General features: G+C 45.2%; 1 protein-coding gene across 5 annotated transcripts in view; it reads left to right on the plus strand.

Moving 5' to 3' along the window:
* The first annotated feature begins 6,945 nt into the window (after window positions 1-6,945).
* The window catches only part of mmp16b (matrix metallopeptidase 16b (membrane-inserted)), a 65,549-nt gene continuing 45,851 nt past the window's right edge, over window positions 6,946-26,643 (plus strand). For 2 of the 5 annotated variants that reach the window (XM_018758814.2, XM_018758819.1), the window contains exons 1-4: window positions 6,946-7,402; window positions 20,684-20,832; window positions 21,328-21,342; window positions 21,864-21,986. In XM_018758814.2, the coding sequence (XP_018614330.1) occupies window positions 7,271-7,402; window positions 20,684-20,832; window positions 21,328-21,342; window positions 21,864-21,986 (419 nt within the window). In that variant the 5' untranslated portion in view covers window positions 6,946-7,270. Of the gene's footprint in view, window positions 7,403-11,375; window positions 11,665-12,924; window positions 13,523-20,683; window positions 20,833-21,327; window positions 21,343-21,863; window positions 21,987-26,643 lie in introns of those variants that run through there. The other 3 variants (XM_018758818.2, XM_018758817.2, XM_018758815.2) reach the window with 3 other exon arrangements.

The following is a 26,643-nucleotide window of genomic DNA, read 5'->3' on the forward strand; positions in this document are numbered from 1 at the left end:
TTTACCCTTCACCCTCAACAAATAGAGCAACTCCACAAACTCAAGTACCCCAAGTAAACTGCACCTCCATAAATACCTTCAAATACACCACCTTCACAAATGCAAATCATCCCAGATTACACACTACCTCCATACATGCCAACAAAAGCACCACTCCACAAGCTTAAACTCACCTAATTAACAAGGCCACACCTCTTTACATACCACCAGCTGCCTCCCATTACTAGCCATCTGCTATTAATTTTGCCAACCACTGCACACCTCCTTCCAACCTGTAACCCCTAACTACCCTCTCATTCTCCTGCTCTCTCCTCAACCATAACCACTGACTCACCTTCTCAGCAGTTTGACAGGTTCTTCACTGCCACCTAGCTTCACACTAGATTACATTTACATTTATTCACTTAGCAGACACTTTTGTCCAAAGCGACTTACAACAGATACTACGTAGCGTTACTAGCCCACACACCTTATTCACCAAGGTGACCACACTGCTAGATACACTACTTACAAGTGAAACACACTCACTCCATGACACTCACATACTATGGGGGAACCTGAACAGCATGTCTTTGGACTGTGGGAGGAAACCAGAGCACCCAGAGGAAACTCACACAGACACAGGGAGAACATGCAAACACCACACAGACTGAGTGGGGATTGAGCCCACATTCTCTTACACCACCCAGGTGCTGTGAGACAGCAGCACTACTTGCTGTGCCAACAGGCTCTAACACCAAATTTCCCCAACAGCGATGTAACTGATTTAGCACAAAAACCCTAACACCTACCTCTACCAGTCTTACATGAGCCCACCACCCACAGTTTTTTGCCTCTGCCACCAAATCTGCAAACTTTAACAATTTCTGCTCGTATGCCTCCCCAATAGCATCCTCAAATGGTACTGCTAGCTCTACAAAGGACACGAGCCGCTCACATGCTAAATATAACACCGTATCTGGATGCAATGAAGTAACCACAATGACCTGTGGCATCTAGATTTGTTTCTCCACATCAGCCAGCAGCTTTCAGTCCCTTGCATTACCCCACCTACCAAGATGAACTTGCACAGTATTACTCTCTCCCGCCTGCACAAATCCGATTGTTTCATCTTGGCGAAGAATTCACCACCATGCCACTTGCTCTCAAAAACGCCTGTTAAACATTTAAGAACTTGATTAAGACACCAAGTATAGCACTCCTGCACCAAGCTAACATTACACCCTGACAAAATATGCTTCAGTGTCGCTACACGGCTTACAACAAACCATCACCACCTGCCCACTACTTTACATTCTGTGGCGTTAGTAGCACGTTGTAAGTCACTCCAACAATAAACTTAATGCGACTCGCCTTCATAGCCAATGCACACACACATTGTCTACAACTGCTTGTCCTGAGCAGGGTTGCGGTGAACCAGAGCCTAACCTGGCAACACAGGGTGCAAGGCTTGGGGGGGCACCCCTGACGGGACGCCAGTCTGCCACAAGCAGGACTCGAACCCCAGACCGACTACACAGCAGACCCATATTCCACACATTTTCACTTAATGTTCGTTGTTAATGGTATTGGCATATTGATATATTGTCATAGTTAACTGGTATACCGATATATGGTAGTAAGGGGGCGTTGGCACAGCGGGCTTGGCTGAGTCCTGCTCTCTGGTGGGTCTGAGGTTCGAGTCCTGCTTGTGGTGCCCTGCGACAGATTGGCGTCCTGTTCATGGTGTGTCCCCTCCCCTCTTCAGCCCTGCGTCCTGTGCTACTGGGCTAGGCTCCAGCTCGCCACAGCCCTGCTCGGGACAAGTGGCTTCAGACAGTGTGCGTATATGCTAGTGGTTAGTGGTATCAGTATCTTCATTATACTGATATTCATTGCGTCTTAGGCCATCACAGTTTTGGAAAAGTCTAAATTTCAGTCTGTTGAATCTTTCTACCCTTTATGTACACTGGACAGATATCATTTACATTAAATTTATACTAATTAACTTTGTTGACACTTTTCTCCAATGCAACTTAAAATGTTAAGTTTTATACTCATTTATACACCTAGGCAATTTTTTGAGCAATTTAGTGTAAGTACATTGCACAAGGATGCTACAACAGCAGATGGAATGCAAACTTAAGTCCTTCAACTACAGGCTGCAGCTTTAACTACTGTGCTACCTGCTGGCTCCCCACATGTAAAGAGCCAGTGAACCAGAGAAAAAATTTCCGCATGGGGAACAGATGTCACCGTTGCCCTGCAGAGAATCAATGTTCTCACAGGAGGCCTCAGGGATCGACCCCATAGGGAGACAGTGGGGTGGGCAGAGAGAGCAGCAGAAATAAATGTTGCCTTCTTATGCTTGAGATTTCATGATATAACAGGAAATCACTAGGAAGGGAATGGCAAAAGGGGCAGTAAAGCACAAAAGGCCCCCGGCTGCACAAATGGTGCAATGGTGGAAGAAAGAGAGAATAAAAACAAAGTGACATTTAGCCATTCTTATTTAAGTCTCTGCAGGCCATTTGTTTATGATCATGCACCTGTCCAAATTTTTGAAAGCTGAAGTACAGACATTCTTCGGCTTATTTAAATTTAGTTTTGCTTTCTTAGTCTTTCACTGTGTGCTTGTTGCCTTGTTGAAATTTCTCTCCTGGTGTTACTGCTCTGCTGTGCTCCCGAAGAGCAGTGCTTAATGGTACATGTGTAGTCAAAGCTTTTGAAGTACTGATGAAAATACAAATGTTTTGTGTGATTTCATGTGGACAGTTGAATCACACACACACACACACACACACTTTCAGAACCACTTGCCCCATACAGGGTTGCAGGGGAACCGGAGCCTACCCGGCAACACAGGGCGTAAGGCCGGAGGGGGAGGGGACACACCCAGGATGGGACGCCAGTCCACCGCAAGGCACCCCAAGCGGGACTCAAACCCCAGACCCACCAGAGAGCAGGACTGTGGTCCAACCCACTGCGCCACTGCGCCCCCACTGTTAAAATTAATATTAAAATAAAATTGCTGACATATTGACATGTACATTTTCTTGTTGAGTCTTACAGTTTATAAATTTGAGTTTGGCCGAATTAAAAGAATATGAGCACGGATTAGTTTATTTTGCTAATAAAACACCATACTGAAATGTTTGAGTCTGTGTGACCTTGCGCCAGTGACATTCAGATTTGCAATAATCATTATGATACATTGTGTGATACATTTCATTTAGCTGATGCTTTTCTCCAAAGTAACTTACAATGTTAAGATACAATTTATATTTACATATTTAGTAGTCGCTTTTCTCCAAAGTGACTTCCAATAAGCTCTATTATCAGCCAAATATTTACACTGTGGTGCGCAACACCATGAGTTCAGCTGAGAAAAACACAGAGGCAGCGCTCATCTTGAACGTGTCATCGGAACACCGAGACACAAGGAAAATAATGCTGAGGGTCCGAAAACCCCGTTTCCTCAAAGACCTGCCCTTGAAAGCAGTTTTTTTCTTCAAACTTTATTAAATAAAGTTATCAGTAATACACACAACCAAAGCAAACATTAAAATCCATAATCAAACAAACCCAAAATCATTTTCCTATAGTTGGTCAACAAAATTACTAAACAACCATTACATAAAATACATTGTCAAGACAAAGTCTTTCCCATAACAATCCCCTTTCTGGCTTCAAAAAATATAACTGACCCACACCAACATACCCGCAAAAGAACTGTCCCCCAATAGCAGCTCAACCGAAGCCATCCTATCATAATACATGCTTCCTTCAAAACACATGAAATACTTCTAAATTACAGTATAAAACTTGATCATACCTCTAAAAACAGACAAATAAATACAAAACAGACATACACATGAGTAGTCATCAATATAAAAACTCAAAGTGCACAGAATCACATAAAACAAGGCCATTAAAATCTATAGATAAAACACTATACAAATAAAACCCACACAAGTTAAAAATGTTAAAGTGCACAAACCCTAAACTACCAAAAATCTGTGAATAAATACTACACAAGTTAAAAAAAAAAAACCACACAAACAAATATAAAGGGATAAATATACAAAGGGGTAAGATACAAGAAAGTACAATATGTTTTAAAAGAATGCAGTTCCATAAAGCACATGTCCAACCTCAGAGCTTCAGACATTTATCCACGAGGTCTTTCCATCTGTCTTTTGCCTCGTGGTAGCCCTAGGCAATCAGATCCTGCTTTATTCTGAACTTCAGTTCAGCTCGAATCTTCAGAAAGGCACCATAAGCTCCCATTTTCAACCCCTTTCGGACAAGGTTAATTCCACAATTCTTTCTTTGTCAAACTCACAATCAACCAAATCCTACCAGAGGTTGCTTTACTTACCTTGGGGGACAGTCCCTTCATAATATTATCAAAAGTCAATGCCATCTCGCCGTCTAACTCTCTGCACAAGGGCTCAACCAATGACCAGACTGTCCCAGCAAAACCGCAATCCCAAAAAACGTGCTTAATCATTTCCGCACCCAAACACTGGGGTCGCGGGCAGTTGGGACGTCCGGTCAACCCGTACCTGTAAAGTTTCTCCATTACGGGTAATCTTTTGTGGAGACACTGCCAGTTTAAGTCCTGTAGCCTATTGTCAAGCCCTTTTTGGCTGAATTCGGGCCCAAATGTCTTCCCCAAGGCCTAACATCACTCGCGTTCCCCTCCTCTCCAACAAGGCATTATATAACACCCTGTGCTTGAGGAGGGTATTTGCATCAGTGTCTCTCGGAATGATCTTGCTCCATTTCACCATCTGTTTGTAGTGATCCGGCAGAGACTCGGCCTTTGGTCCAGCATTGGACCACGAATTCACCAAATGTCGCAACGGGAAAGACAGCCAGAGGCGAATAAAATGTTGGTGTGGGTGCTCCAGGGGAGCCGCCAGACGGAAACAGTGCTGCGCAAAAAGAAGGCAATCAAATTTTAGGGGGAAATCAGGAACCCCCCTTTCGCCCCTGTCCTTCCCTAGGTACATCACCTCCCTCCTCACAAACTCATGCCTCCCACCCCATACCAAGCCAAACACACACACACACACACACATTTTCAGAACCGCTCGTCCCATACGGGGTCACGGGGAACCAGAGCCTACCCGGTAACACAGGGCGTAAGGCCAGAGGGGGGAGGGGACACACCCAGGACGGGACGCCAGTCCGTCACAAGGCACCCCAAGCGGGACTCAAACCCCAGACCCACCGGAGAGCAGGACTGTGGTCCAACCCACTGCGCCACCGCACCCCAAGCCAAACACATTTTTCACGAACCCTTTCCTTAAATTGAGAGGCATGGGGTAGACATGAGCCAAGTAAAGTAAGGTCGGGAGGACATCAACTTTCAAAATCAGTGTTTTACCCAGGAAGGACAGGGACCTTGTCTTCCACAACCCCATCTTTCTCCTAGCTATTGCAAGACACTCCTCCAAGTTGACCCAGGCTGCTCCTTTTGAAAGAAAACTTACACCCAGCACTCTGAGGGGACCGCTACAAAGCGAAAGACCGCCAAAGGTGTCCTTTCGGTCTCCCCAGAATCCAAAGTACTTTACCTCTGTCTTCCCGAGGTTGAGCGCCGAACCTGAGGCCCTACCGAATGTCTGAGTCAGGCGCAGTGCCTGGGCGAGTGAGCGGTCGGAACATACAAACAGGACTGTATCATCTGTATATTGGGCCAACTTAACAGTCCTGCCACCGACTCCTGGAATATGCAACCCATCTATTCCCGGGTGGGCCCAAATTGCTGCCACCAACGGCTCCACATACAAAACATAGAGGAGGGGAGACAGCAGGCACCCCTGGCTGACCCCACTTGTCTGGGGCAACCATTCCTCGAGAGAGCTGTTAATCATAACCCGGCTACCAACGTCATTATAAAATGTTTGGACCCATCCGAGAAAGGTGGGGCCCAATCCCAATCCCAATCTGCCCGAAACATTGACCATAAAAGTATAGTCCACACAAAACAGTCCCCCGCCCCCACCTACTTAGCACCCCCAAACTAAACGCGCTCAACCCCATTAGTTTCCCCATAAAATTGCCCTAGTGGTTGAACCCTCTATTAACAGTTTACCCACAATTCAACTATTTATAATAAGCAAATCTTCCCGCCTAAACACACAGTAACGCGGGTCGTTACAATACAAGTTTATAAAACTAGCGATTTAGGCTAAGTAACAGCATACTGCAGCTGGAGGTGGGATTCACATCTTTGGGTCAAAAGCAGCTCGTTACTGTCACCTGATAATGGTAATGCGAGTTCAGGGGAAATGTACATTCCTTTCTTTAAGGCTAATCAAAAATTGAGTCAATAGTACCCATCACAGTAATTTATCGTTCACCTTTAAAGCGAATAGTAAAGAAACCAGTCCCTTTAGAAATCAACTCGTTGTCTCGTTTATTAGTATTACCGCCCTCTTGTGTGGGATATTTGTAGGACATGTGTAATACGTCTGAGATGTACTTCCAAGCAGGATGTGCGGGATACTCCGGGGTCCAAAGCGCTTCGCTCTCTGCGTTTTCACTTACATTCCGTTTAATGCCAACGGCGTCTTAGTTTTCTGGTTAATGTGAAGTCTGTGCGAGTTTTAAAAAGGAACAAAAAATATCCTCTCGCCTCTCTCTCATTTATGTGCATAGTCCCGTTATAATTACATTAATAGACATGCAGAACACATATAAACACTTTTCTAGTACTAATAATAATAATAGTAATAATAATAATAATAATAATAATAATAATAATAATAATAATAATAACAATGCCTTCCATTATTCGTACAGCTTGAGGTATATGGGGATATTGTTTTACGCACAAAGTACATCCTCTTTGGAAAACAAAGGAATAAGACCCCCCACACTTCCTCGCGGCCGAAGCTCGATGACGTGGGGCCGCGTGCGCTCCACAGGGGGCTGTTACTGCATGCGCTGCTGCGGGGTGCAGAAGGGCGCAGGCGTGTAACGGGCGGTGAAAACTATCAGCTACACGGCTGGAAAGAAGAGAGGAAGGTCACAAATACCAATGATCGGTTTTGTAAAGCGATGTTTGAGTGAAAATAGAGAAGCAGAGGAGGGTAAGCGGAAGACAAGGCGGGTTAGACCGCCACTAGTTGTCCACGGATCCCCCCTCTGTCTCCTGAACCGCGTCCTCCCTCCTCGCCGCCGGAACACAAGGAATACTGCCACATCGCTCTGATTTATCGACTTTTAAACAATCACACCAAGACTGATAAATTAAGTAAATACACAACGCGTCGCTATGCTGGTGCTGAGATCGCGCAACAGAAGACGGTTGACATTGAGTTGCGTTAGCCCGGGAGTGTGGTGCGCGCAGCTCGCGTTCTGGATCGTGTGTGCCGCGCGTGCACAGGAGCGGCCCTTCAGCGTGGAGGTAAGGCGGCGTAAGACAGCTTCTTCAGTCCTGCGTGGTCGTTTGGGGACAATACACACCGTCCCCACGCGACCGGCGTTCCAGGATCCCTCACAACATCTGCAGGTGACCCCGCGAAGTCTCGCGCCCACACCATCATCATTATGATCACGATTCACGGCGTTCACTCAGTGTACGGGGAGGACCTGGGCGTCAACAATTTACAGATTTTTTTTGCTCATGATGAAAACTTTTACTTGTTTCACCTTCAGTTTTCTCACGATAACACTTGAGGTCAAGTCCAGTGTTATTATTTAACATTTTAACGACATTTTGAGGGCGCGTGTTTTCATAGCCGACACGTCCCATTGCCCTACATGATTATATATATATTATTTACATTTATTCATTTAGCAGACACTTTTGCCCAAAGCTACGTACATCTCAGCAAAAGTACAATTTTATGCATTACATTAGAGAAGGAGACTTAGCTGCAGACATGAAATTGAAAGTCTCAAACAAACCTAGTTTTTTACCTACCACTTGCTGCACCGAGCCGAGGTTTATCGTTCCAGTAGGTGCATAAAACACAGGATGAATCCCAGAATATAAGGTCTGAGTTGATTTTCAAAGGTATGTTTTAAATATTTATTCAATTATTTATTGTAATATGCTTGTCCTGGCAAGTAGGTGGAATGACAGCAAAGTCATCAGTTCTCTTATGACCATTTCAAGTCAAGATCCATATTGACCAAAAGTTATACTGTATATCATTATATATAGTTATATATCATGTAGAGTGAGGAATGTTTCCGGAGCCGCTCCATCTCCCGGAGGACGCGGTATTTTACTCTAGTGTTCTCTGCGGTACCACACTCTCACCTGGGTCAGGTTGTGCCAGAGTCAGTGTATGCCTCTAGGACGCACGTGCCTTCAGGATACAGGGTCATGTGTGGAATACCTCAATGCCATGAATTGAATAACTGTGTTCGGTTCAGTTATGCACATGTTATGCGAGGTGTTGCTCTCTGAGTATCACGGGACAAGCCCCCCACCATCATGTGAATTTCGGTATATATTCATATTGTCTAACAAGAAATGTGATGATAATGTTAGCATTGCTTCACCAGCGGTAGCAAGTGGTGTAGTGGCTAGAGTTTCTGCTTTTCAAATCAAAGGACCTGGGTTTGAGCCCTGCTTCTGCTGAAATGCTCTTGAAATGCTCTGTGAATTAAAAAAGGCAGCAAATCAATTCCCGTGCAGCAAACTACACCATCTGTGTAGGATACTGTCATATTGAAACCGCACACATAGTTTGACAGGTTACATTGACATCAACTGTGGGAACGTAAATGAGTTACAGTAAGTAAAAATTAAAAAAAACAAAAAAAAAAAAACACTTGTTTAAAACACATGTGCCATGTTGACTGAAACTTTACAGGCCATTGGCACCCCCCAGATCAGCATGGAGTTGGCTGCCTCCTTTGCTCATTCTTTATTGATCCGAAATCATCACTTAGGAACACAACAATGTTCATGCAGCTGTCTGTCAGAACAGAGACTCAGAGTAACTGTGGATATGCGATACTGTATCTCTCTTCTGCCTTTATTTGACCAGTACACAAAAAAACTTAGGTTGTCACATGAGTGTGCATGATGTTTATGTGCACTCAGGGCCATCGTGTACTAGAGATCTTGGGAGTGGTGGTTTCGATGGATTCCAAAGAAATACATTTGTACCCTATTTGTTCACTAAAAACCCAGCTGTACAAATAAGGTCCAGCATATGCTTCTTTCACAGTTGTCTTTGAGAATTTAATCCAACTTCATGAACTTAAACACACACACACACATTTTCGGAACCACTTGTACCACACGGGGTCGCGGGGAACCGGAGCCTACCTGGCAACACAGGGCGTGGGGCCGGAGGGCCGGAGGGGGAGGGGACACACCCAGGACAGGACGCCAGTCTGCCGCAAGGCACCCCAAGCGGGGCTCGAACCCCCGACCCACCAGAGAGCAGGACCCGGTCCAACCCACTGCGCCACCACACCCCCTTCTGAACTTAAACAGCTTTTCTTAAATTTTTTGAAGTTTTTATACTGAAAGTGAAGTGTATATATATACACACACACACACACACACACACACACACACACTGTCTGTGCCATGTTCCATTTCCGGAATGAGAGGACAAACCCAAGTGCAGAGTGAACAGGATGTTTATTAAGGGAGATCCAATAATCGTTGTCACAGACAGGCGCAGTTAGCCAAGGTGCAATTATCGTACTGAGGGAGATCCAAGAGGCGAAGTCGAGATTTAGGCAAAAGGTCAAGGAACACAGGAATCCAACTGGGTTAGGAGGGCACAGGGCACAGGGCACAGGGCACAGGGCACAGGGCACAGGGCACAGGGCACAGGGCACAGGGCACAGGGCACAGGGCACAGGGGTAACCAGAATGGTCAGTCATAGGCCGCTTCAGGCAAGCAAGGTTCCACGTCAGTCTTGGTCCTGCCGCCGCCTTTTATGCTTCCTGCGACTGGGTCCCAGGTGTAGCTCGTTGTACCAGCAGCATGGGCGTGGCAGTCTGAAACCGCTTGTCCCAAGCGAGGTCGCGGTGAACTGGAACCTGACGCGGCAACAGAGATCTTGGGCGAAGTGAGTTCGGAGAAGGTGAGTTTTCAGACCCTTCTTGAATGTAGACAGAGTTTCTCAGACTTACTGAGTCTGTAATGTTTTTATGCTACTCAAGTCTACTAGTAAAAAGATCAAGTACATTTGTGGCAAACTAACTTTTTGTTCACAAGGCATTTGGTTAAGAATTTTTTATAGGAAATGAGCTGTTATGTCTTTCCAGCATTCCCACAGATGGAAGGCTCTCTTGGGATTGCTTTGCTTTCACTCTCCAATGTGAGTTTGGACTCTTTGCTGTCCAGTTTGTCTGATATAGATGTTGTTCAGACTTCCCTGGTGTACTAACAATTTTCACTGGTGCTGTAGATGCTGGATTTGAAATGTCTTAAGTATCTGTATCTCATTCACTAGTGAATTTAGTGGACCAGACCATAATATGCCTACAGGTTTCTCAATTTAGCGAACCCTGTCTTCTGTGGAACAGAGATGGATCTAACGGCATCCAGTCAGGTGGCTGCCTCTTGCTTTCACCTGCTGGAACTGGCACCAAGTCTGAGAACAGCCTGTGATAGAAGTGTGCCCTGATGTTGCTCCCTGTGACCCTCATGCACAGCTTGCCAAGCGGAACTCATTGGATTGTGGGATGTCTTTTTTTTTTTTTATATCCAGGAAGCTGAGAGCTGGTGGGCGGGGAGAGAGAGAGAAGCTGGCCTTGAAACTAGTGAAACGTCAGGGGTTGTGACCACCTGGAAGTGAGCCTTCTGCTGCTCAGTGCCATATGGGCCTTGTACTGTACTCTCCTGTGGAATGGTTATTTACAGTAGGATCACTGTTTTTGTCCGGATGAGAAACAAGCTGCCTCGGCAGATGCCATCAGTGCAAAATTCTGCAGCCCATCAATCTAATCAAAATTTATCATTTAGACTAAAGACTCTTTTATGCTTTATAAGTTTATATTTATTTATTTGGCTGATGCTTTTCTCCAAAGCAAATGATAATGTTAAGCCACCTATAATTATTTATGCCTTTATACGGCTGGGTAATTTTTACTGGAACAATTTAGGGCAAGTACTTTGCTCAAAGTACTACAGCTGGAAGAAGTGGGATTTGATCCCACATCTTTGGGTCAAAAGACAGTACCTGTAATCACTACATTACCATCTGAAGTTGACTTCGACTTTAACGTTTGTAATTTCACAGATTGGATTTTTCATGGTGATGGATGGAAGTGGCATTGTTTTATTTTTGTCAAACATCCATACCTTCGGCCAGTTTTCCTTCACTGGGTGACTTTTGTATAACCAACAAAATGTCTGCCCTGTGACTCATCTTTGCAAGATATAGATATGTATGGAAATTGCCAAAATGTGTCTGTTATAAAGCTTTTGGGTCATCTTATTTGCTAATATACAAACACATTCATACACATAGCTCATAGCGCATAATTATGCGAAACGGTTCATTTTCCGGTTTTGTTTGCACATGTGCTGGGATCCGATTTTGAGGGTGAAAGGTCTCCTTTTTCTTCAGATGCCTGTCAAGAACTCTGTGATTAAAGCTCGTCACCTGAGGATGAAGAAATAGATTGGAGCCCTTTGTCGTGATGCCTGTCCGTAATTGTTCCTGACATGAAATGAGGTTTCACAGGTACACTGAGTAAAAGGGGAGATTCCTTTTCATGTGTTTTGTGTGTTTGCTACCTCTTCAAGTCATCATAGCAGCCATACTAGGGAAATTAACAACAAGCTTCATTGAGGCTTTCATCTCCAAGCTACAGATGTGAACCTTGATGAGAGGTTGGATGGTCATTTAATGAATACAAGGTACATTTACGCCCTGGTTCCTATAGCAGGCCTATAGGTATACAGTATAGATCTCACCAGAGCTTATATTTTTACTGCCACTGCTGACCCAGGCCTTAAAATCTGGAGATGATGCAAAGTGTACTTTTGGGTGAAAACCAAGTCAGCCTCAACCATTTTCCTGATTGCTTTTAAATGAACACAGTCTCTGTTTACTTACTTGGCCTCATGAGGAACACACAGGCAACATTTGTGCAACATGGTAGAGTTATATGAGCATTCAGTACCTTCTAAAACTTTTTGGGCTCAACAAGAGGAACAAGAGGAGACAGCTTGGTATTTGACTATGAGTTGCATAAAGAAATACTTAAAATCAGCTTGATTCTTACTCAAAATTTATGTTACAAAGTTCTAATTCAACTTTGTTTTCCCATCTGCATTTACATTTATTCAAATAAGTGCATTACAACAACAGAAGAAATGTGTTTTCACTATTAATATTTTTTTGTAATTTGTAGTTATTTAGTGGCTTGTCCTGCTTTGACAGATTATCCCATTTGAAATTCTGCTAGAAGGGTGCACAGATGAGTGAGATAGATTTCAGAGGATTTTCCCAGACCTTGCAGGTGGATGCAGTGGGATTAAAAGCACCTTTCTGTAATGTGTCTGTGATGCCCTTTTGGGAAGGCAGCAGAGTTCTGCTCTCTGCTGTTATCCTTTCATTAGATCCTGTGGAGCTTTTAGCTGCTGACCTGCAGTGGTGGCTTTTTCTTTCAACCTGATCTTCTGCCATATATCACACTTCACCCAGGAACACAGTCAGGAGCTGGTTTCCTACTGTCACAAATTACCTTATACCCCTGTTGAGGAGCTGAGTGAGGATGTTCATACAGGTCATTGCTTAATGGATCAATAATTAAAGCTGCAGTGCTTGTATTGTTGGCTCAAGCCATGCATAGGGAATTGCCCTCGTCAAACCTTTTCCAGGCCCGATGGACATACTGAGAGTTGGGGAATTTTTTTGGGATATTCAGTCTCTAATGTGAAAATGGGTGGCTTGGGAGGCTGTGGTTTGTTAGTCTCTCTGTGTGACTTTTTTTTTTTGTTTTTAGTTCCTAGCATTCAGATAGAGATTTTGGCTATGTGTGTCCTAAGTGGTGGTCAGAGAAGATGAGATACTGTGTTACCATGGCGACATACTGTAGCCTGCCCTTTCTCTGCCCATCCAGCAAATACACAGAAAGCACAGCCGTTAGGTGGAGCACAGTGAAGCCTTGTATTGAATTATTCAAATCTACCAGTGATCTCCCAGAGAGTAAGTGAATCTGCAGAGGCGGGGAGCCAAGTGAGGCTCACACTGGTGTCGGTTTCGATGTACTCATCGACTAAAGGGTACCTCTTGGCATTGAACTGTCGGCTTCACCTGTGTCAGCAGAGGGAAGCTCAGCTGTACATCCAGACCATGGCAAACACAAATACATGGGCACACAAGACAAAAAAAGCAAATGTCAGACAGTTAATCTGTAAAGAATATAACATGAATACCTATGTGAAAGACTTCTAATCTAACTTCAGTAACTGCTACACTACTGTTCTCTTTCCTCAGAGTTCACTGGGCAGTTTATTTAATTACCTGCCATCTATAAAAGTTGTCTGATTTGGTTCTCTCAGTCTTCTGCTATCCCATGATACCTCCCAGCAGGGTAAGTGATCCAGCGCTTAATCCTTTGTACTTGGCTATGACCGCGAGTGAACTGGCCTTTTTATGCTCTTACTACTAATCACCAATGTCTCTGCATTGCTATGGACACAGCCACAAGTAGCTATGAGTAGGTACTCAGTGGTAATGAAGTAATCACACTGGGACTCTGTTGTAATATTTCCCCAAGGATACTTATTTTCCTGTGCTTTTTATCTTATTACCCATATGTGTTTAGGACTAGAAGTTACACATTACAGTTTAACTTTGTGTCCTTAGAACAGAAAATGTGCATCCTCATGTTGTGCATGGTATGCTTACATGTATGTGGGTGTACAATGGTGCACTTAAATATCATGGAGATATTACTTGTAAACAACTACCAAGCTTAAATCCTCTGATTATAATAAAACCCGATGCACTGCTTTAATAAACTGCACAAGTTGTGCATGCGTTGAGTATGACAGTGATGGATGTGTCTGAGTTGTGTGCACTTGGTGATGAGCGTGCAGAACAGTGTCATATTATGGTACAGCCTTTTATGTCAAGAAATTGAAGTAAGAGCGGGGGGTGATTTGCATGTGTGGTGTTAGAGAATGTACTGTAGCGGAGAGACTGAGGTGTCTGCATGAGAATGGGGGTGCAATGGTACAGTGGAAAACCAGCCAACAGCCTGAGCTCCTCATTGAAAGCAGAGCTTCTCATCCTCAAGTTTGAAAGAAGAAATGAAATCTACAGCACAAGGGAACTATCTTGTCTCCCCTCCTATCTCTGCTGTCAGTGGTCAAACAGGAATGGGGATCTGCCAACTAGTCTCATGCAGATTTAACAGCTATTCTTTGGCAGAGTGTTAACACAAGATTTTTGAAAGGCTGGGCAAAAGCTTCATATTATGCTTCAGATGGACGAATAAAGATGGTTAGATGCATCAGGAAGGTTATGATTCTATGAGGTTTTTCTTGGTTCTGTTTTCTGTGTGTGTGTGTGTGTGTGTGTGTGTGTGTGTGTGTGGGGGCATGTGGTGGTACTTAGCTTGCAAAGAGTCACTTTCTTTACTCTGTTAAGAGTTTTAATCTGTTTTTGGAAAATGATTTTTTTAATTCCCTTTTCGTAGTTTTTTGAGCTGAGCCATGTAAAATGTCTTCAACACACACACACACACACACACACACACACACACACACACACACACACACACACACACACACACACACACACACACAGAGTTTCAGAACCGCTTGTCCCATACGGGGTCATGGGGAACCGGAGCCAACCTGGTAACACAGGGCGTAAGGCCGGAGAGGGAGGGGACACACCCAGGACGGGACGCCAGTCTGTCACAAGGCACCCCAAGCAGGATTCGAACCCCAGACCCACCGGAGAGCAGGACTGTGGTCCAACCCACTGCACCACCACACCCCCATATCTTCAAAACAATTAAGGTTAATTTTTATAGAGCACTCTTCTCATGCACTGACACAGCTTACATACAATAATACACAGGGAAAGATGTTCAACCCCTCGTGCCAAAATCAAGGGGGGCTAGACACAAACCAACCACGCCGCAATATTCCCTCCCGAAACCCCACCAAACACACACACACACACACACATTTTCAGAACCGCTAGTCCCATACGGGGTCACGGGGGAACCGGAGCCTACCCGGCAACACAGGGCGTAAGGCCGGAGGGGGAAGGGACACACCTAGGACGGGACGCCAGTCCGTCGCAAGGCACCCTAAGCGGGACTCGAACCCCAGACCCACCGGAGAGCAGGACTGTGGTCCAACCCACTGCGCCACTGCGCCCCCCCCCCCACCAAACAATTCCATTCAAAAGAAAAAAAAAAAAAAAATCAGCCCACATCATGGGCAAACACCATCCTCCTTGCCGGGAGCCACCGCGTGCACTTCGTTGGGGTTGTCAAGTGGGCACCTTCCTTCGTTGATGTTTCATTGAATTGAGCCCATGACACCTCCAGAAGGCTCAACGGCGAGATCTGGCGTCCCAGACCCACCCCCCTCCATGCCCACAGTGCCATCCCAGCGACTCCACCCACAAAAAACCCACCCCAACCACCAACAACCAACCAATACACCACATCAGCATATGGAGGTGACAACAAAACTCAAACCATTGATGTTCACCTAGGCGAGTACTCCCCACTCAAGTGTGCTTCCCCCAAACACCCTGGTGCCTTCTCATCCACAACCACTGACTGGATCTTTCTGCTACCTCTGACAAGCCTTTAACGGCTGCTCTTAACGACTGACCCCTAAAACCAAACTCCAACAGTAGCGACGTGGTTGATTTTGCAACAAACCCTCTAGTACCGATCTCCACTGGTCTAATAACGCACTGCCAGCCTCGCTCCCTCACCTCACCAGCCAACTCAGTGTACTTCAATTTCTTCCTCTCAAAGGCATCTTCCAATAAGTCTTCGAAGGGTATTGTTAATTCGATGAAGTACACTATCCGTGCGCCCTCGGAGTACAGCACAATATCGGGTCTCAACGCTGTGATCGCAATGCGCTGCGGCATCTGCAGTTGTTTTCCCATGTCCGCCACCAACTTCCAGTCACGCACCTCCCCCCATTTAAAACTCGTATCACCACGACCACGCGCGTGACTTATAACACTCTCCCCCTCCCGCACAAAAGAAATAAGCTTATTTCTTCCATACTGCGGGAGTGAATTAACTTCAACCCGCTTGTTCTCCAACAAGCATGCCAAGGGAATCTTAACACTTCATTATGCCTCCAAGTATATCTTCCCTGAGATGAACTAACCTTACATGCAGATAGAATGTGCCTCAAAGAGGCTATACCACCGCACAAGCTACAAGTCGGCTCTGTACCTACCCAGTGATTAAGATTCTGCGGAGTAGGGAGAACATCGTAGGTGGCTCCGATGAGAAACTTAATACGACCGGCGTCCATCGCCCACAGATCACACCAGCTGATCTTCCGCTTCTCCACATGCTCCCAAACCAAACATCGCCCTTGCACACCATGTGACGTCGCAGTTACCCGCCTTGCCTCCTCTTCCTGTTCGCGAATAAAACCAATCACCATCTTTCTCCTCTCCGGCAACTTAGCTTTACTCCACAACTTTATTCGATCACCGGCACCGAGCCCCGCCCTACCTACCTGCACCTGACCGACCATATCTCTGTGCTCAAGCGCTGTCTGCGCTTGCGCAACAGCTACCCGTGGATCCCACTTACGTCCCTTTTTTAAACTTACAGGAACCGATCTCACCACTGGGTCTCTTGAGCTTGACAGTGTTAACTCCAAACCAACCTTGGCACACTTGAATTCTTCCACGAGGCTAGTCAGTGGTAATTCCAAGACCCCCTTTCCATACAAAGCCACACTGCTCAAACAATGAGGAACCCCCAACCATCTCCTAATAGCTTTGCTCATAACCCTTTCCAGTCTTTCAACCTCTGACATACAGACCTCGTATATAGTTAGCGGCCATCTAATACGAGGCAATAAACCAAACTGAAGGCACCAAACCTTCAGCTTCCCTGGCAAAAAAGATTTATCAATCCTATTAATTGCCCGTACAACATCCTCCCTTAATCTTTTGACCTGCTCCTTGTCGCTAAATGAGGAATCATACCAGCGACCCAAGCTCTTGATTGGCCTTTCAGCCACTGACGCAATCTTTTCCCCATCAATCTGGAAATTCTCCCGTGATAACTTTTCTTTAACTATCGACAAACTCCTACACTTACTAGGTTTAATTTTCAGTCCGGCCAGTTTTAGATTTCCATTCAACTTCGTTAATAAGCGACGAGTACATGGGACAGTAGTACTAAGCAGAGTCATATCATCCATATACGCTCTGATTGGCGGAAGGCGAGAACCATCCTTCAGCCTCATACCCCCAACCACCCATCTCGACGCCCTTATTAACACCTCCATAGCCATGGTAAAAGCCAGAGGCGAGATGTGCATCCGGCCATTATACCAATCCCCAGCTGCTGCCAAGATGTGGTGTATTGCTTGGTACAAAAATAAAACTGAATGTCTTCAAAATACACCTGAACCAGTCTCGTAATACACTCTGGGACTTTAAAGAAATCAAATGCCCTCCACAACAAAACATGCGGCACTGAACCAAAGGCATTTGCCAAGTCCAAAAAAATCACATGGAGGTCTTTACCTTCCATCTTGGCCTCCTTCATCTGATGCCAAATCATACTACAATGTTCTAAACAGCCTGAAAAACCCGCAATTCCTGCCTTCTGCACAGAGGTGTCAATTAAATTGTTGACCAACAAATATGCAGACAACCTCTGCGCCACAACACTAAAAAATATTTTCCCTTCAACGTTAAGAAGGCATATTGGCCTGAATTGCCCTATATCTACCGCATCTTTCTCTTTGGGTATAAACACTCCTCCTACTCGCCGCCATTCCTTTGGAATAATACCTTTTTTCCATACGACCACCATCTGCTTCCACAAAAACTTTAAGACGTCTGGGGCACCTTTGTACACCCGGTAAGGAACCCCATTGGGTCCTGGAGCAGATGCTGCCCTTGCACGCCGGACCACCTCTTGTACTTCTTTCAACCTTGGAGGACACACATCCATTTGTACCACAATCTCCCCTAATGGAGGAATATCTGCAGGTACTTCAAAAACCCTCTCACTTTCACCATCGGTGTGCATTTCCCGCAGATAGCTCTCCAACTCACTCCTTGGAACATCTAAACACCCAGACTTCTCTTGCTCAAGCAAGGACTTCACAAATTTAAATGGGTCCTTAAAAAATGCCACCCTAGCCTGTTCCTTCTTCTTTCTCCTCAATCTAAGCTTTTCCGCTCTCCTCAACACTACCAATCTACGTTTCAATTCTTCCTGCAAGATATTAATACCACTCCTACCCTCCTCATCTGCTCGTTTCCAAAGCTTTTTTAGGTGTCTTCTTTCCTGAACCAACCTCTCAATTTCCATCTGCCTTCTTGACTTTAACCTACTCTGCTCACCTTTACGCTTCTTCTCATACACCCCAAATCTCTTCTCCCCATAGTCATATATAATCTCACCCAATTGGTTTATCTTAGACTCAGCCGTACCCTTCAAACCATTTAAAATCCCTCTCAAATCATTGTTAACAGAGGTCCATTCCTTACAGTCAGTGGCGCCTGGCCATCTCGCCTTAAGTTTTTGTTCCCTACACCTTTCCTTCCCTGCCCGTCTTGATATCATCTGCCCCGCATCCTCCCCATGATCGATGCTGCCTTGTGCATCCATGTTTGGTCTTGTCTCCTCTAAGACAGAGGTATTGATGTCCTGTGGTCTTTGGTGTGCAACCTGCCCCTGGACTTCACCCGACTTATTTGAACCGCTCCGTAGGTCGTAGCGATCAACGCAGGGCCCCTGCCCTCGTCCCCCCAAACACTTCTTCTTGCCTTGATGAATTCTTAGGCCTCTTACTGAAGTCACCTTCCTCCAACCACAAATGCACACCTGCAGCGCCGATCCACCCCTGCTTGGCGTGGTTGTGCTCGCGCTTTCCCCCCTACTCATAGTCAAATTCACGCCATAGTCAAGAACCGTTATATCCACCAATGAGTCATCTTTCACCCCTGCTCTCGCTGACTCTTGGGGTATTCATAACATTTGTGTGTCTATAGCTTGAACAGGGTGCACCTCCCACTACACAAGAGCATACGATGCTGCTGACACAGGTTGCCAGCCCATGTCAGCCCCTACTGGGGTCTATTCCCTCCTGCCAGCAGTCTCTCCTTGCCATCACATGGTCTTTCCCGTGCCGCCAGCTGCCCTATTCGCAGCAGTCACTAGTCACCTAGAACCAACATACAATAATACACAGGGAAAGATGTTCAACCCCTCGTGCCAAAATCAAGGGGGGCTAGACACAAACCAACCACGCCGCAATATTCCCTCCCGAAACCCCACCAAACAATTCCATTCAAAAAGAAAAAAAAAAAATCAGCCCACATCATGGGCAAACACCATCCTCCTTGCCGGGAGCCACCGCGTGCACTTCGTTGGGGTTGTCAAGTGGGCACCTTCCTTCGTTGATGTTTCATTGAATTGAGCCCACGACACCTCCAGAAGGCTCAACGGCGAGATCTGGCGTCCCAGACCCACCCCCTTCCATGCCCACAGTGCCATCCCAGCGACTCCACCCACAAAAAACCCACCCCAACCACCAGTTGTGTATTATGTTCAGATGGAGTGTAATAACTGCATTTAAGGAATTCTCAGTCATTGCACCTCCTCTCAGCATGCAGTCCTGAATTCTTGCTGTGACAATTAAGACACAGGGCAGATTTAATACAGACCTGATGGGCAATGTCAGAAGATGCACACCCAAATAGTAAATGCGGCTCTCACATACAGTACATGTGTTTGAATGACACTTGTTCTCTCTTCTGACTAAACACCATCATTTCACAAAACTTCCCCAGTTATTTTCTTGGTGTTGTCAGTCTGTGCTATCACAGAGTAGGGCTGACTGAAAGGAGCAGGCCTTTTCCCTGCACTTTAGTTGTCCTTCTGGTGCCACTTGCCTCTTGCTACTTGCCTCATGCCCCAGTGAATTTTTTTGATCCAGACAGATTATAGAGGGTGCTCTTGCACTCAACCCTGCAGCACAAAGTCATTCCAGGGTAGCTGCTTTGCTAAGGGGCAGTACTTCATTGGGGCAGTTTGCCTTTTTCGGGCCCTTGATAACCAGCCAGGCAGAGCAGGGCAGAGAGGAGAAGATGGTCCACAGGAATACTGGGTGCATTGACAGGTCACCATGCTGATCTTCAGTAATTTCACCTGTGTTGTGGATTTGGTGTCAATAAGCAGAAGACAGCAACTACCTTAGAGGACCTCAGCTGTCACTTCTCATTAACCGAGATAAATGTCAAGCTGCTAATTGCCTGATCACCAACAGCCACAAACCACATGGAATTTATTTGTTATGACAGGACTTTTAACTGTAGGATATTAAAATAATACCATCACTAATAGATGAAGATTGCTAACAAATAGAAGCATACATCCATTATTGCTGTTTTTCCCATTTGCACTCATTTGTTTGAACTCATTCTTTTGGGATTAAAGATGATGTGGTGGTGGTGGTTGGGCTGAAGGTTGTTTCAGTGCCATTATGTTTTTGTCTCCCCACAGGCCTGGCTGCAGAGGTATGGCTACCTCCCTTTCACTGACCCTCAAATGTCAGTCCTGCGATCAGCTCAGTCTATGCACTCGGCTATTGCTGCCATGCAGCACCTCTATGGCCTCAATGTTACTGGGATGCTGGACAGGACTACTATCGAGTAAGTAGATCGCCCACTCCCCTCATGCCATTCATTTATGTCTTTTCTCTGACTGTCATACATTTGTTGAGTGATGCATGGCTTTGCACCGTTGTGGTCAAACAGAGATCAGCTCAGGGTACTTTGACAATTGGAGCTGAAATCCCCGTGGTCACAGACTTTATGTGATCAGAATCATTGTTGAAGATTCATAACATGTTGTTGCTGAAACTTGGGTCCTGTCTTCTTCAGCCATCAACCTTTAATAAAAGCCATAACAATCTGATGGAAGTGTGAAGGCTCCTGACACATACCAGCCAACACTTGCTGGTGCTCAGTGACAGGTGGAAAATCAGGGGCTCTAGCTGGCATACTGAGTGTGCTGTGTGAACACAGTAGAATGCAGTACACTTGCCCATTTCTTGTGTTGTGTTTATTTGCCTCAACACAATTCCCCTATGGGATGTTAATCTTTGTTATTTTTCCCCCCTTTTTTGCTTCTGTGTAATGATGTAGTGATGTCACACTGAGGTGAGAGCCTGTTTTCTACCATGTGTGTCTGTGTGTTGGTGTAAAACCCTGCTAGGTGCGAGGGTGAGGGAAGATGTTGAGTGTTATGCTGTGGTTGGTACCCAGAACTCTGTCACTTGCTGTGGCTGTACATTACATTCCACTTTGGGGGTGGAGCATCACAGGAACAGTTGGACTGCAGTAGTAATGGTAGCTGGTTGCCTACTCTATTTGTGAAATTACTTGCGTAATACTTTTTGCTCCCGTCCTGGGTGTGTCCCCTTCCCCCTCCGGCCTTACGCCCTGTGTTGCCGGGTAGGCTCCGGTTCCCCGTGACCCTGTATGGGACAAGCGGTTCTGCAAATGTCTGTGTGTGTGTGTGTGTGTGTGTACTTTTTGCTGTCAAATATGATCCTCAGAAGAATATTTGAAACAATGATTTCCTTCTGCCATATAAAATATCACACACTTTTACAGAGGATATGTGTTTATTACAAAGGGACTACTTCTCTCTGTCAACCGTCTGCTCTCCACTCCTGCAGATGGATGAAGAAGCCCCGGTGTGGAGTGCCGGATCAGATGAGTGGCGCCTCCAAGCTCAACGTCCGTCGGCGGCGTTACGCCCTCACAGGCCAGAAATGGCAGCACAAGCACATCACCTACAGGTGAGGAGGAGGTTTCTATAGCAACCTGGCCACATCCCAGGCTTGGGGTCTTCAGTGTGATTTTCTCAGCAGGTCTTTGTCTGCATTACATAAGGTAATGCTGCCTAGTGCTGAATAACTATGGGATCAAACCCCTGGCTGAGCAGACTGGGTTCAATCAACAGGTTATGGGTTTTGCCTCTCTGATTAAATTTTTTCAACATGTTTTCATGTATTTATCTTGTTGATTTTTAATGTGGGTAATCAGTTTTGCTTAATTCTATACAGTGGAGTATTAACTATTGAAAAGGTAAAAGAATACTTGGAAAACATAAAAACATAGTCAAAAACTACATTCATATTTATTTGCCCTGCGATGAGCTTTTTTCCCTTTTGATTATTTTTTTAGGTCTTATGTGAGAATCTGTGTTTTCTCCATGTCACTGAATGTGTCCGATAGAATCAGTGTAACAGTGTGTACCCCGGTGTAGCAGCAGTATATCCACAGTGGGCTATGACGGGTAACTGTGTTGTTTAGTTACATTCACTCTTGCTAAAAAGGCACGTAGTGTTGCGAAGCTCTCCATCTCCCTCGCTTCACTCCCACTGTCTCAGGGTTCCTAAGATTGAACCATCCTCCACACTTAATATAGAAATAATGCATATTTTGCTAAATAAACATATAACCAGTTCCACAAGACTGCTGCGAGGGAGTAAATGAGGAGGTGAGTCATGTAGGGTATGGGAGACCTCATACTACTCAGGACACAGGTGGATTGGAATGGGGTGGAAGGAGACAGGTTATTATTATTACATAATATATAAACATGTAATATATATATATATATATATATATATACACACACACACACTTTCTGAACCGCTTGTCCCATATGGAGTCGCAGGGAGCCGGAGCCTAACCCGGCAACTCAGGGCGTGAGGCTGGAGGGGGAGGGGACACACCCAGGATGGGACGCCAGTCCATCGCAAGGCACCCCAAGCGGGACTTGAACCCCGGACCCACCGGAGAGCAAGACCCGGTCCAACCACTGCGCCACCGCACCCCCCATGTATATATATAATATTATAATTATTATATTATTATTATGTTTTCTTGGCACTGCTGGGCAAAATGCCTGCTTAATCTTGCTTCTGACCCCCTGGCTAAGAACATGTGTGGTCTCAGCCAACTCATTATTTTTGGAATGTATAATGGTTCTGTGACTGAGTTACCGGGAAAGAGATGTGTTACTAATGGTGACACTCTGAGCAGCCCCCTTGAAAAATTAATCTCAGTCCAGAAGTTCCAGCTTTTGATCAAGCTCCTCTGCTGTTTGTCATATGATTTTCTAGCACATGGTTCTTCCTAGATGACTTACTACTAAGTTACTACTTCTAACTGCTGTTAATAGTTAGTTGTAACAGTTTATGTAGAGAATGTCCCTACTCAGCTTTTTTGCAGCAGTGCCTGCACTCTTCCTTTTTTCCACTCATAACAGCAGCACCATCATAGCACTGACTCATGATTTTTTCCAGCGCTGTACTCACCATGATGTAGGTGTTTCAGCATTTGGGTGGTGAAGTATTCAGCATCCAACTGATTCAAATCAAGCAAACCAATCAAGTGTTCTTCAGGGACAGAGTTGCAAACAAATCCAATCACAACAGATAGATTTTCTACACTGCACCTTTCTCTTGTTCTATTACTCTTAAAGCAAAACCCAGGCATGCTTATAGCTGGTTTTAATTTCTTTAAGCACTTACTTTGCCAGTGTTTCAAAGACATGTAGAATAAGATTATTGAATGTGTATTTTGTCTTCTTTGGGATACTCTTGGCAGTGTGTCTCAGTTTGCTATCACATCCAAAGGTAAAAGGGACACAGACGTTTGTTGCTGTGCGTCCAAATGTGGACGAAAAGGGTGATGTTCTTAAAAGCAGAGTGATTATATGAACAAATAAAAAAAAAAAAAAGTGGTTGAAGTGAGACAAGGAACATGGAGCGAAGAGACGTGCTCAGTGTCTTGTAAGGGAAGCTATACACAGAAATGTGACTTAGACCAGGAAGGGACATGGGACAAGGGCACGGAGGACAGACGCAGATGGGACTGGAGCACTGAACTAGAACATAAATACACTCTGAACATAACTTCAGAAACGTGTGTAAACGTAGACTGAGAGTCACTAAGTAATCCCTAGGAAAGGCAGTAGAGAGTTGATGAAGAATCCACATAGGTATGTTTGTCTGTTACTCCTTTTAAGGTGGTGTCAATTTAGTGTTTATTGGGTTCAGGTGTGCTTGATGCGGCTGAGTGGCTCTGGGGGTGACGCCAGCTATGTTCATCCCTTGTCCGATCTTCGGGGGTTGTGACATTTGCCATCTTTAGATAAAGTGTACTCAAAGAGCTGAAGAAATTGCCCCATAGGTAAGTGAACCTCTGGGTTGTGTATCTCATTTCTCACATGTTGCCCACAAAAAGCAACTTCGTTCATGGCTAAAAACTGCACATCTTCACCTGTGCTCTCCACATAGTACCTGTTTGTTTCTGTCTTGGTTTACACCAACAAACATGAAACCTGTTTGCCTGGCTAGCTTTAAATTCTATCAAAGCCGCTACAGCATGTACATGAGAGTGGCTAGTTGCATGCCTCTGAACTCCTCTATCACATTCAAGTACAGTTTTCCAGTTTTTAAAGCCGTGTTTTGTAAAGAATGAAAATGGAAAATAGCATCCCTTCATATTGAGTACTGGACTCAGTAGTGGACAGGACACAGGTTAGAGTGGATACCATCCACCCATGCCCATCATTACTGTCACCCCCAGACACAGAATAATACACACACATTTTCAGAACCGCTTGTCCCATACAGGGTCGCGGGGAACCGGAGCCTACCCGGTAACACAGGGCGTAAGGGACACACCCAGGACAGGACACCAATCCATCGCAAGGCACCCCAAGTGGGACTCGAACCCCAGACCCACCGGAGAGCAAGACTGTGGTCCAACCCACTGCGCCACTGCCACAGAATAATAATTATGTACATAATTGAATACAGAGCTTTACATCATGTTTACTTTCTGAAATACAGTTCATTGCCCCCAAGTATGATTAAAGAACTGAAATGCAGTAAATAGTTATTTTTCAGTAATTTCACTATTATAAATTGATGTTGTTGTGAAAATCAATTTTTCATGTGGGAGAAGTTTACAGAGGGAACTTCAGGTGTAGATCACACCTGAAACATTAAAATGCATTTCTTTGCCAATTATGTACATAGTCTATGTACCATAACTTTATCAAGAAAGGAGTTTGTGTTGTGATTTATCAATTGAGTAGTTGGGGATAATTAAAATTTTTTAAGGGTTTCTTGGATCGTTGCATGTATCCCAGTCCAGTAAACTTGTATCTTTTCCACATTCTCAGAATAAAAGTATCAGTATACCTGGAAAGGCTTTGCATTTAAAGCACAGCTGAGATGTCCCCGGGTCCCCCGGAACATCTGAATATGCACTGGGGTGAAGTAGATTCTGTGAATGAACTTGAAGTTTTGTTCCTAGATGCTGAGGGAGGTGCAGGCAGGGAGGATTTTACCACATAAAAATGACTATTTATGGTCACTTAATGACACATCAAGGTCCCGTTCTCAAGTCTCCCTGATGTTTCAGGGTGTCTCAGGTATAACGGTACATTGTCCTCTTCATCTCTCCGATTACTGGATATTTCTTAATTGCTAGCACCTTCTTCCAGCAGAGAAGCTGTCTGACAGAAAGCCATTATTTAACCAAAGCAATATTCATGAAACTGATTGGACGAAAGAAGGAATGTTCTAATGGTTTTTTGTCTTTCTAGTGTAATCTATTAGACTAATATCTTCAAATTTGTGGGATCCTATGATGGCGCCGCGAACGGCCGCCTCGGTGTGGAGCTCCACAGTTGTTTTACTGTTTTTGTTAGTTTGCCCTGTCTTTAGTTATCCTCCTACAATCAGTTTTACCAGAGAAGAACTGCTGAACATCCAGCAGTACACACCACCCAACATTTTACCGGTTTTCAATTATTCTGACGTTTTGCTGGACATTGTAGTTGGAGGTGCAGCGGTGCTGCTCAAGAGCTCCAAGAGGCGCAAGCGTGGAAAGCGAGTTGGCGCGCTAGTAAAGCTCCGAAAGCGCGGCTTTAGAACAGCGCTGCCTAGTATCCATCTGGCGAACCTCCGCTCCTTACCCAACAAAATGGATGAACTTTTCCTCCTTTCCCAAAAAAACAAGGACCTCTTAAACTCTGCTGCTCTGTGTTTCACGGAAACCTGGCTGAATGAAGCCATTCCGAACAGCGCGCTACATCTGCCGGGCTTCCAGCTGTTCAGAGCGGATCGCGACGCGGAATCAGTGGGGAAATCACGTGGCGGCGGGACATGCTTCTACATCAAAAAAAGGTGGTGTACAGATGTAACAGCGTTGAAGAAGGTGTGCTGTCCTGACCTAGAAGCGCTTTTCATCAACTGTAAGCCTTTCTACTCGCCTCGGGAGTTTTCCTCGTTCATCCTCGTAAGTGTTTACATTCCACTGCAAGCGTGCGTGAATGCAGCGCTGCAACAGCTAGGCGACCAGATCACACACACAGAGCAACAAATAAGGACTGTTAAAAGATGGACTGGGGAAGCAGAGCAGGACTTACAA

This window comes from Scleropages formosus, chromosome 10 (assembly GCF_900964775.1).
Source record: "Scleropages formosus chromosome 10, fSclFor1.1, whole genome shotgun sequence".
NCBI lineage: Eukaryota > Metazoa > Chordata > Actinopteri > Osteoglossiformes > Osteoglossidae > Scleropages > Scleropages formosus.